The 12,613-nt window shown below is 37.6% G+C and overlaps 1 protein-coding gene across 2 annotated transcripts in view; it reads left to right on the plus strand.

The window, feature by feature from the left end:
• Positions 1-12,613, plus strand: part of CBLB (Cbl proto-oncogene B) — a 131,457-nt gene that overhangs the window by 103,616 nt on the left and 15,228 nt on the right. For both annotated transcript variants that reach the window (XM_068180855.1, XM_068180856.1), the window contains exons 11-13: positions 3,028-3,213; positions 7,139-7,504; positions 9,281-9,375. In XM_068180855.1, the coding sequence (XP_068036956.1) occupies positions 3,028-3,213; positions 7,139-7,504; positions 9,281-9,375 (647 nt within the window). The remainder of the gene's footprint in view (positions 1-3,027; positions 3,214-7,138; positions 7,505-9,280; positions 9,376-12,613) is intronic.

A 12,613-nucleotide genomic window follows, 5' to 3' on the forward strand; every position in this document is an offset into this window, starting at 1 on the left:
AGCTTTTGTTCTTACTTCAGCACCAAGTGGTGATACAGATTAAGCTTCCTTGTAGGGGGAGAAAAGCTGCTTTTGCTTGCAGCTATTTGACTTTTTTTTTAAACTATGCCTGATAAGTTACTCTTTAACTTGTTGGCCGTAATCAATTCCCTTTTTGAAATCTCTGCGGTCACAGCATGTTCTGTTGGCATTGTGGCTGTAGTATAACACAGTAGTCCAGGGGACTGAAAAATTACTTTGCTATTTTGAAACAAGACATTATAAGGCATGGATATAAGCCTAAATTCAGGTCCTCTCACACACTTACTACTTAGAAAATTTTCCATTTCGCTTTGTTAGTTGTGGTTTACTGTCCGTGGAATGTGATAGAGGTAGCCAAATACCAAGCTAATATATGGAACTAGAAGTTTATCACATAAATTGCTTGCTTCATTTGGTTTAAAAGCATGTCAGGGTTTAAGTATCTTGAACTTTTAAATGAATGAGTTTTAAATGTGAATATTCTGTGATTTTTGTCTCTGCAAAAGCTAGACTGTTGCAGCTGGAGAAAAGAAGTCTGACACGGATGGAATAAGTGAGCACACTGAGGGAAGAGGGCATCATTTTGCCTAATGATTCTTTAGAGCAGAGCTGTGTAAGAGAAGTTTGCCAGATAGAAACAGGGGTGGATATTCTGAAAATGATATCACTGCAGTGCTGTTCACTTAGCTGGGATTTGTACAATTCCATGCAGTCTCCCATTTGAGACTCTCAGGTTGCTCTCTCAGGAAATTGTGTTAATTAGTTTAATGATGTGACAGTTAGAACATCCTAAATTCTGAACAAATGTTTCCTGTCCAATAATAGGTTTTCAGTATTTCCTATCTTTCTTACTCTTTGTTTCCTACTCCTATCACATATGACTGCTCTTCTGGAACAATTCCCTGCTGACTGAAATGCATTATGTTGTGCAACACCATAAAATGCTCTGACTTAACTATATCACTTTCACTTATTTTAAATAATTGAATCTTTTTGGAGGTGTGACCTGCTTATTTAGTTCTATTTCAGATAATTTGGGAAATAAATTCATTTTGTGTCTGCTGAAGTCAATCCTTTGAGTATACTGTATTGCATAGTTCTTGGCTTTCAGGATTGCTTTATAGACTTGTAACTAAACTTTGAAAACTAGTGCCATTAAATGATACAATGTTTGTTATGCTGTTTAAGTGATAGATGCCTTCTGATAAGGAAAATGAATTGACATTCAGTTTATAGTAATTCTATAATTACGGTTGCTCAGGCATGCTTACAAGATACATATCTTGCTTAGTTATTCAACTTCCCTTAATGTTGAGAGGCTAAATGCTTTGGAATTTATGTGCTTATATTTGTGGTCTTCCCGTCAAGGACAGGGACATTCACCAATTAAATGAAACAAAGAACATTTAAAGACTTTATTCAAGGCATTTAATATTAATATTGAGACCACCTCTTCACTGAAGAGAGAAACTGAGAAACTTCTGGTAGCCATGAAAACCACAAATCTAACTGCTCTGTCTCTTGAATTTGAGTGTTTAGTTGTGACCTTGAGCTTGCACATGTAGACAAAGTGGGGAAGACTCTAAATAGCAACAAAAAAAAATCATCCTGATAATGGAGTTGTACATTACCCTTCTAGCTTTCAACATCTTCTCACCCCTCTCCTACATTTTTGTGCTCTGTTTATGGTAATACTGTGGTGGCTATTTTTGAAGGAAATGTGGTAGCAATCCCTGTTGTATAGAATGGGATATTAAACTAAGCTGTAGTACAGAGCATTGGTAAGGATCAGTGCTCTAGATCCTTTTTCTCACTCTGCTTTTGAATTTATGAAGTTTCCAGTTTCTTTAATATAATGATGGTGTGTAAAGAAAGGTAGTGTTGCTTACTTGTTTACCTTGTTAAAGAACTTCCTACTTTCATCTCAGTTATCACTGTGGATGTTCAGCATTCATGAGAAAAAGCTTATGAAGAGAGGGAGAAGTTTTTATCCCAGGGGTTTAGCCCAAAGATGGGTGCATTTTTGCCTCTCTAGGCAAGCTGTGATGATATGAGAACTGTGGTATGCCTCAGTGCACAAGTGGCCCAAGGCTGATCCTTGGTGAGAGTCTCTTCCAGCTACTTGTGTCTACTCTCGGGGAAGCACAGAACAGCACAGATATTCAGGTTCATTACAGTGCACTGAAACCCATACAATGAGTTCATAGAAATAACCTTAACTGATATATGCAAACACCTGAGCTGTGTTGGTTAAAACTGAGCCAGATGAGAGATAGGGACTAGCTACAAAATTGGGTGGAACCCAACAGTGAGAGTTGAAATCTTTGGTTCTGAAGAATTTGAAAGGACAGGTCAAGGAAAAAAAGAAATCATAATTTGTCCCTGGAGGGGGATGTTAAATGTTTGTGTTATTAGTTCGGTATTTGTTTAAATGATTAAATTGTTCTAAAATTATTTTTATAATCACTTCATTTTTTTGCTGATTTCACTTCTTTCCCTAATGTCTTGCTGGTGACTTTGATTGGTGAATTTTCAGAAGACATACCTTCTGTTTTGTATTGGACATATGATTTGAAAATGGGCAGTAGGCAGTAACAGGCAATATCATGGATATCCACCTTTTAAAAATAATTTGTAGAACTTTAGATTTAGTGCTCTATTAATAAAAAAGCTATCAAGGGTAGCAGTGCTATGGTCGAATTTATGATTTTTTTTTTCTTCATGTTTGGCAGTGATTGTTAGGTTTTTATACAAATTGCTGGAATATATATTCTTTTATTTTCATCACAAGCTTACACAGGTCTTTATTTTGAGGTAGAATGATTAGTAGACTCTTTTTCGGTAACTATACGATAAGCTCTACTGTCCAGATGTCCATTATGAAAAATGACTATTATAATTGACTCTTAGTAAGAATCTGATAAGTATCAAGCATTTTAGTTGGGGAATGGAAGTTGTATACTTGATCATCAGGTAAAAGGTAATTTTATTTTTTCTGTCCTGAAGTGCAATGACAGGCAAAATTCACCAGTGACTTCCCCAGGATCTTCCCCTCTTGCACAAAGAAGAAAACCACTTCCAGACCCCCTGAAAATCCCTCATCTTAGTCTTCCACCTGTCCCTCCCCGTTTGGATCTGATTCAGAAGGGAGTAGCACGGTCACCGTGTGCCAGCCCAACCGGGTCACCAAAGGTAAGTGTTCCTGAACCGATATAAGGATATATAAGAATATAAGAATTCTGAGAAATTGCATTTGCTTTTTTCCAAGGTGAGCTTCTTGTTTGTTTTGTAAAATTGACTATTTCAAACATTTCCATGAATATTGCTTTTTCAGAATTTTGTTATGCCCAAAAGAGCTTTAATTCCTTCTAGTTTAAAGAAACTTCAGATTAGATCCGGACTGATGAAGTCTCTTCTCTTTCCATAACACCTTTGGTAGTTAAATGTTTCTGGTTGCATGTGTTGGTCAAATATGACTTCAGTTTGTCTGATGATTATATTGTACTTGGTTATGATCAGAATTTTAAAGATGTTGCAGTAATGGATCAGTTCTGTAGCAAACTCTGATTAATGAAAATAAATAGAAGCTAAAGTTTCCTAAAAATAGATTTAAAGGTCATTATTTCATTAAAATTATATGTTTTCCTTTCATGATGATTTATATTCAATTTCCACAGTGTCCTTACAAGAAAAATATGTGCAGATACACTGCTTTCAAAACCTTGAATGGCATATAATAGGACTCAATTTTCAAGGGAAATAATAATGACTCTATGGCCAATAAGATTGTATGTTGTGTTTTGTAAAACTAGTGATACTAAAGATTCAATGATTTTTTGAGTGGATAAGCATGAACAAGAACAAATACTGTTTGCTGCTCTCTGTAACAAGTTGATTGTTTTATTATAATTGCTCTATAAAGAGAGTGAGTTAGATTAAAAAATTTCATTTTTATATGATTAATTCAAATTCAAGTTCAGGACATGACTTGAAACTTGTGTGCTTATAATAATCCAGTTTGAAGTAGCTTGTTTCTTTTGTCAGGTTTTTACTTTAAGATTGAAAATCAATATCTTTTTAAGATTTTAGTGGTTTATAATTTAGAAGAAAAAATAGAAGTTTGAATAGTTTCTTTAATCTTCTTTCTTCTTATATTATGCAAAGGAATTTATAACACATTGAGGATATACACAAAACATATGCCACATCCATTAAAAATTAGTTTTACAATAGGGTTTTTGGCAGAGTTCATGGCTTTTAAAAAAAATTAAACCAGGGATAGCATTAATGCTGCTTTAATTTTTTGAAGTTGCTTTTTTTACGTGAAAATTTTGCTGGAAAAAAATTGTGGGGTTTAAGGGAAACACAATTGGAGTAACAACGAATAATCTCATACATTAAAAAAAAATTATATTTAAATGAAAAAAAAGATTATTTAGTCCTGCCAAAACTATTTCTTAAGGAAAAAAGAACACAGCTTTCTTTATTTTGCTCAAGTTAAAAACTATAATTTATAACTCTACAGTATAACAAAAAATCTGGATCAGGGTATTATTTTCCTGCATTGACAGCGAAAATAACTATTTTACTTGACTCACAAGTGAGTTAAACAGTTGTCATGGTTTGACACTGGCGCGATGCCAGCGCCCCCATGAAAATATACTTTTCTCAATAATTGCTGTGAGATGTGATCAGGAACAGAGCAGAGCAGGCCCATCTTAGTAACAAAGGAAAGAACTTTATTAAACTACTACTACTAGAAAAACTACAAACACTAAATTCTGGATGAAGACTTTCCAAAACACCCCTCCTCCTCCCACCTAATTCCTAAACAAACTTAACAGTGAGACACCACCCAGGATCCTGATCAAGTTGCTACCCTCCAGATATTCAAATACTCAATCTTTCAAGGGAGACAAGAGTCTCTCCTGTGCCACAGACTCCCCAGGAAACACAATTGCCACCCTTGTGTTTCCATGTCACACATGGCAACCGCCCGGAGAAAATCTGCCATGGTGACACTCTCCTTTCCATGTCACAGTGCTCTCACCGCCGTGCATGGACAGACTGCTCACAGGGCTCTTTTAAGGATGCTTTGCCATGGACCAAAAGAGACAACAGTTCAGTTTCTCATTTTGGGACTACAGTCCCCCCCATTTTCCCCTGGGGCTGAGGGTCCAAGAACAGAGGTCTTCTTCTCCTCTTCTTCTTCCTTGAAGATAGAGGGCTTCTCCACACCTTCTCTCTACTCCTCTGCTGGTAATCACTGAAACAGGTCTCCTGGCACACCAACGCACCACCCTAATTGCAGCTTCTGTTAGGAGAATTTGGTTCAGTCTATGGCTAACAAGAGAAGTCCAGCCACAAGCCACTCCATCATCTCCTTCCAACTCGAGAATTTCTTCTTCCATCATCTCGGATCCCAGACTGTCTCTCTTCTACTTCAAATCAAGGAGGAGTAATATTTTACAAAGCCTTCATTTCTCAGGAAAGGGTTAAAAGCTCAGACTCCCTGGACGGCTGATATCTCTGCCCAGCAGCCGATTCCCAAGGCCAAGGCTGGGCGCCTTCCCCCCCCCTCCTTCTCCTCCGCGCTGGCAAAGTTACAGGTACCATCCGGACTCTCTATCTCTTCCCTCTGGGGGGGGAATGACAAAGACATCTCCGCTTCTCTCCACCCTTCCGTCCACAGGAGCTGGCTCGGTTCCAGTCCTTCTACCCCTCGGCTCACCTCGACCAGGCCGCATGGCTTCCCCTCCCCCACCCAGCCCCATGGCTGGGCAGCGGAGGTCCGCACAGCACCTTGACCGGAACCAAAGAGAGCGAGCTCTTGGGAGTTCTTGCTTTTAACCCCCTGTGTTCTCAGAGGCGTATTCCTATCTTCAGTGGTCACTTCAGGTGCCAATATCCAAACTTGACCACTGATTGGTTTGACCCAACTTCCTGAAGAAAAAAAAAATCACTTCCATGTCAAACCACGACAACAGTTCTTTATTTAGTTTACTTCCTTTTATTATGCATAGGCCTGTAGGTAGAATAACTTTATTTTCAATTCAATTCACATGTTGAAGTACTGGTTGAAGAATAGTGCTGGGCTGGCCAGTGAAGTGAGAGCAAATGCTGTTCTTACTTAAAAGTTCGGTGACCTCCATTTCTTTAAGTGGTAATAATATGCAGGCATACCAAAGTCCAAGAAAATTATACATTCCCAGGAAAATAATTTTCCCTGTATTTCTTATGGTAGCTGGAGATATAACATTTGTAAAGACCTGGCCCAACTGTTACTTTGTAAATAATTAGTCATTCAGTCATAATGAAAATGTTTGGGTTTTGTCAGATTTGTGCTCGTATTTGTGCAGCTATGAGGTTTTTTCCCTGATAATCTGGGTTTCAGCTTTTTAGTAGTAGCATACATAATTTTAGAACACATTTAACCATTTATGATACAATTCAATTCTTAGAAAGCAAGTATTCGGACAAATATTGCTTGCAGATAAGCTAATTGCAAGTAAAACTACAAATTAATTAGGTTGCTACCTGCAAAATTGAACTGCAGTTCAGATTTGGCACTCTTAACACAGTGCATATCATGTAAAGATTGGAGTCATCCCTAGGTACATAATTAAAAATGAAATAATTGTTTCTTTTTCCCCTTGCTCTCTAATCATTGCTTTTTGTGCTCATTTGCTGTCAGCAAGTTACTCCTCTGGGATTTTATTTTGTTTGGTGTTTCGGGTTTCTCTTCCACATCAGGAAGCCTGTTTTTTCCCAACACTCCACAGAATTCATTTCAGCAGATGAGTAAGTGATTCACATGACCAAAGCAAAGAATACTGGAAAAAAATATGGGTCAGATAAATTTGCCTGAGTTAGCTGTCTTTTCTGCTTTCCACTCCTTGCTTGGGTTACTCATGCAACATCAGAAATGGGGGTGTGCTTTCTGAAGAAGGGCCAGGTTGTCTGCAGAATGCCAGCAAGGCCTGCGTGTAACCTCCTGGCAAGTACTGCTGTGGTGCCAAGAAAATATCTCAGAAATTATGAAGCCACACTTGGTCACGAGCAACGTTCATGCCTCTGTGTAACTTTTCTCTTTTTTGTAACTTCCTGTGCCGTTTAGTCTTCTCCCTGCATGGTGAGGAAACAGGACAAGCCTTTGCCAGCGCCACCACCTCCCCTGCGAGACCCTCCGCCGCCGCCGCCGGAGCGGCCTCCCCCCATCCTGCCGGACAGCCGGGCCGCCAGGCACTTGCACCACGGCGGGAGCCTGCCTGCCCGGGAGCAGCCCGTGCCCCTTGAGGGCTGGTGTCCCAGGGACTTGTTCGGGACAAGCCAGCTGGCGGGCTGCCGAGGCGTGGGCGACGCCTCCCCCAAAGCTGGACTGACCGCCGTTGCAAATGTGAACGGGAGGCATGGCTGCGTGAGCTCAGAGCAGGGGTTTATGAGGAAGCACAGACGTCACGAGCTGCCTGCAGAAAGTGCCAAGGTATTTCCAATGAACTGCGTGTTGAATCCTAAATTCATACCCTCCTGCATCATTGTCTTACATGCTGTTTATATTGGCCAGTGCTGATTAGTGGTTTCTGAATCTCTTCTGTCAATACTTAATATTAAGCTGCTCATAAAGAAATTATTTGTTAAGTACCCTAATTTATAAAGCAACAGTACGTGAGGGTCTGAGTTACAATTTTCATGTAAAAAGTTAGAAAAATATCTTAGAGAGAATATTCTAGATTTGCTATATTCTTCTAGCAAATTATCCATGATAACAATGTATCCCTGTATGCTGTAATAATACAGCATCTCAAGTCCACTTTGGAACTGTCATATGCCAAAACTGTGTATGCATTTTCTGATGGAATATTAGATGATCCAGATGGCTCTGTTGTAGGTGAGGAGAATTCTGGCATTTAGCAGCTTCGGGCACTTGCAAAGCCATTTACAGCTGGTCAGGCTTAGCTTTGAAAAGAGATCAAATGGTGATGTCCTGAGAAAAAATTCTTAGTTCAGCTCTAATCAGTTTTATCAAAACACCTCAGTAATTTATTCATAAAGGTTATTAACTCAAAGCTGCTCTCTTTGTTTGCTTGAAGACAACACAGCTTGTGCAAGACTACAGAGCTCTTGCTTAGACGAATGGATTTGTGGTTAAGCCATGGTATTTAGAAATCATTTTTGTCATCTATTTGCTTTTCTCAAGACCACAAGCTATTTAACCTTTCTATCTCCATTTAATTTTTTTAATGTGTGTATATATATATCTATAGCAAGTATCTTCCCATATAAGTGGAGTTTTTGGTTATTTTGAAAGTATGTTACTGAAATTCAATTGCTATAGATAAAGACTGTTGACATATGTGATGAAAGGTACTTAAGTCATCTATGAAACTATATACAATTTAATTATTATTATATAATGCTTTTCTCAACATTGAGCCAAAGCACCAAAATTTTACTTAGAGCTAGGCTGTTGTTTAAATGCTGCAGGTTTTCTGTTGATTTTAAAAGGATACTGGGTTTATATCTTCAGCTGTACCTTCATGTAGCATTCTTGTGGTCTAGCACAGTACTGAAGCTGATGGAATGCATACATTTCAAATTAGAATACCAAGTCAGTGTGGAAGTGTAGTCTGGAGAAGTTACATATATAGATCTTTAACCAAGTACTGCTTGAACTGTCAACTTCAGGTTGTAGATCTGAACCATTTGATTAGAGGAAGCAACCCTGAATTACCATTTCAGGCTGTATTTACATTCATGGGGGAAACATGGAATGAATTTTCTCCCCTGATTCATATATCAATTGTAATATAAACTTTTTTCTATTGGTAGAAGCCAAGAATTGGGTAGGCAATCCTGTGGGTAGAGGATGGATTCTGGCAGGCGCTATATCACTGTTTTAATAATTAATATGTTTAGCATGATGTACCTGTTGCTTTGCCATTACACTTCATCTCTCTCACTTTGCAATCTTGAAATCTTAATTTTTCCCCAAGCACTTCAGCTGTAACTGATTGTCTGTCTAGTAACTATCACGTGAAACTTCTTCTTTTGGTGAAGTTTTAAACGAACATGTTCTACAGCTCCAAAATGGGGTGAGCTGAAACAGGCCTGAGAGTCACTTCAGAGACAGCTCTGTGGTGTGAACTCCTGGGAAAGCCTTTACCCACAGGCTTCTCAAGGTCTGTTCTGTAATACCTAGTTGATGAATATCCATGGTGATAGAAGGATATACCCATTGTAATACTTGTGTGATTTTTAGGTTTTTTCAAATGGTCATCTGATAAATGAAGAATATGATGTCCCTCCACAGCTTTCACCCCCTTTTCCAGCTGGCTCTGTCATCCCTAGTATAAAGTAAGTTAACTTTATCTGTTAAAGAAAAGTGCTGGTTAATGTTAGGTGATAGCACTGACTCTCTGGTGCTAAAAGAAAAAATGGGAAAAAGAAAGAAATTAGCTAATGTAACTTGATATGCTTTCCATGAATTTTAGTGTGCCCTTACAAAGGAAACGTAAATGGTATTAAGTGGGAACAGTCCTAATGTTAATTGGACATGGCATATTTGTATAGGGAGAGAGGGTAAATTGTGGCAGATCTTGCTCACAGGAATTTGGCAGTGGAGAGCAGATACTGTCTGGTTTGGCTTCTATTACTAGAGGAGAAGTGTGGTCAGAGCTGTTTATCACAGGAGATGACAGATTGTCGGGAAAGTGCTAGGCCTAAACAATGTATTCTGTCACTGTTCTGCCTCTAATCTAGTCAGGCTTTCTGGGCTTTCAGTACATGGAGCTTTATCCAGGGTTCACACTATCATCTTTTATTTGTTGTGGCTAAAAAACAAGCAACCAAAATCATTTTATATAATTTTAAATATTATTAACATTCCTGAGTATCAGAATATGGGAAGATTTGTCATTTCAAGTGCAGACTACTGTTAGTCTTCCAGTAAAATGACTGCTTATTTTTTAAATAAAGATGTTGCTGTCATAGCAAGTATCTTCAGACGCTGAATGACACAGGATTTTGTACAGAACAAGATATATTTAAAGTTGAAAGCTTGGAAGTCCTATAATGTGGTTTGTCCTTATTGTGTGTTTTCGTAAGGAAATTGGACCATATCACAATAATGCTATCCTCTGTGGCAAGCACATACCACAATCCTCCAACTTCTTTCCAATATTCTGCTTGGGATTCTTGCTGTTAAATAATATAATTGGACAGTCAGTTCATGTTAGTTCTGAGAAATTTCTCACTACATTTTTGTGTTCAGTTAGCTTAAATATAGAAGACAAATACATTTCAGCATTTCAGTAATATGCTGAGTTTTTTCTTCCTGAGCACTACAATAAAGGTGCAGTGGAGGGTTGACTTTTTTATTTAGGAGCCTGTTTTCAGGTGGAGCAATTGCTGACGTGAAGTTGTCCATGCCTACTTTACGTTCAGAAGAAACTTTTAGTATTTTAGTATATTTTCCAGGCATACCTGTAATTAAATGTTGGGATGTAACCTGATGGAGGTAGGGTCTCAGAGGAGTACCGGTTGGATACCTCACGTCATCAGTGCCCTTCTAGTCTGCTTATTTCATAACACAATGAAAATCTGAAGAGGGGAATATTCTTATTTCTGTATTTCATAGCATGGAAAATCATCTTACTTCATGAGAATCCCATTTTTTCTCTCAGACACTTGAAGATGTATCCTAAAACCAAAGTACAGTGTATACACAGAGCATTGGAAAGTCCACACAATATTGTAACAATATGTACAGGCACAAAATCCATGTCAGGCCAATCCAAAGCTAGAATGTGTGACTTCTGCTTGGTTAAAAGGAATTCTTTCATTAACCAAAGATTTTTGAATAGAAAACTGATGATTTCCAGGAAGAAGGAAAAACCTTCATTTGCAAAAACCAAACTCCATTGATTTTTGAGAAAAAAAATTAAAAAATGTTTCTGTTTTGGCTTTGTACTTACACCTTTTAAAAATTACACAGGCAATTTTAGATTTTGATTTTTAAAGCATAAAATTATCAATACATAATGTTATAAGTAAGAAGTTCAAATTATCTAATTACTAAAATATCACATCGAATGACTGTTAAAATTGATCATTGTATGTTCTTTCTTTAAACACTAATATGTCTATCTTCAATTTATTTCAAATTAGGTTTTTGTCACCACTAGGAAATACACCAGTAATCTATAATATTGTATGATAATATGTAGGTGGAAAAACTGTGGAGGAGGGGAAAAAAACATCTTTAAAGACAGCAATTTCCACCAGCCACAACAATTGCTTTCAAAAAATGTAACTTAAATAATATCTAGCATTATTTATTTGGAAATATCAGAAAGAATATTTTTACTGTCTATTTTTCCTCCTGTTGAATTGACTGTGCTCAGCACTCATAAATGTTGAACTGTACATGATTCAAAATACTCTGCTTTTCAAAACTGTGCTACTACAATTAATCTGAGCAAGTTGCTCATTTTTTTTCATGCTCTCCAATCTGTGCAGTGTGGTGGATTGAGAGCTGGTTTGTTTCATATAGCTCCAAGGCATTCTGTTCTTTCTCATTGTTATAATCAGTCTGTAATTCCTAACATTTGACTGAAGGATACATTGATAATGCATGAAATGCCTTATTCTAAATAACAAGGAAGCAAAATGACTCTTACTTGAAACTTCACAATTCTAAAATATCCCTACTTAAATGGTTTGAGCAGCTTTTACTGAATATAATGTTACAAATATGACTTTTTTCTCTTAAAAAGCTACATTAATAGAAAGGCACTGGAGGTTTTTGTTGGGGTTTTTTATTTTTCCTGGAAAGAGTGCTGATTTATTTTTGTTTTACTAAAGTAGTTACTATAAACTGTACTTCAATTATGAAGTATTGGACTCTTGCTAACTGAACATCTGATTTTTATTTTCCACTCAGCCTCTATGTTTTTGACTGAACATGTGAAAATAGTTATTTTTAATTGGACTTCTGTAATTATGTCAGACTTTTTAGCAGTTTTGATCAAGTTGCTGTTTTATTCTTGAAAAGATATCTAAGACTCTTATGTCAAAGATACAGAGTGATTCTTATCCAAAACTTCAAAATTTTAAACTTAAATAGTGTTTGTTTCATTCCAGTGAGTAGCTCCTGTTTTTCTACATCAGTAGCAGAATCTTTGTCTCAAAAGTACCATAAACCATGGTGATATTTTGCATGAGGAAGCTTTCATTTTTCAGTATGTAATGATGCATCCAATTCCAAGTGCCTTTTGTGGTCTGTGTACTCTGTGAATATATTAGGAATATTTAGTTGCCTTGAGGTAGTTGAGGGGAAAGTAGCACCAAAAAGTGTTTCTCCTCTTGCTGTCTGTCCCATCTTGCTAACAAAATGTTGAAGGTGAAGTCATAGCCCCATTAAGGCCAACTGTGGCTTGGAATTCCTGTCTCCCTTGAGATCAGCCTTTGGCATGGCGCTTCTCAGTGACAGAAGGAGCAGGGCTGATGGGCACGCTCCAGACATGTGTCCTTACTCACCGCCTGACAGGCCAGTGGAAGCATGAATGTCCTCTGCATCACCAAGCCCTTCTTA

This window comes from Anomalospiza imberbis, chromosome 2, assembly GCF_031753505.1.
Source record: "Anomalospiza imberbis isolate Cuckoo-Finch-1a 21T00152 chromosome 2, ASM3175350v1, whole genome shotgun sequence".
Taxonomy (NCBI): domain Eukaryota; kingdom Metazoa; phylum Chordata; class Aves; order Passeriformes; family Viduidae; genus Anomalospiza; species Anomalospiza imberbis.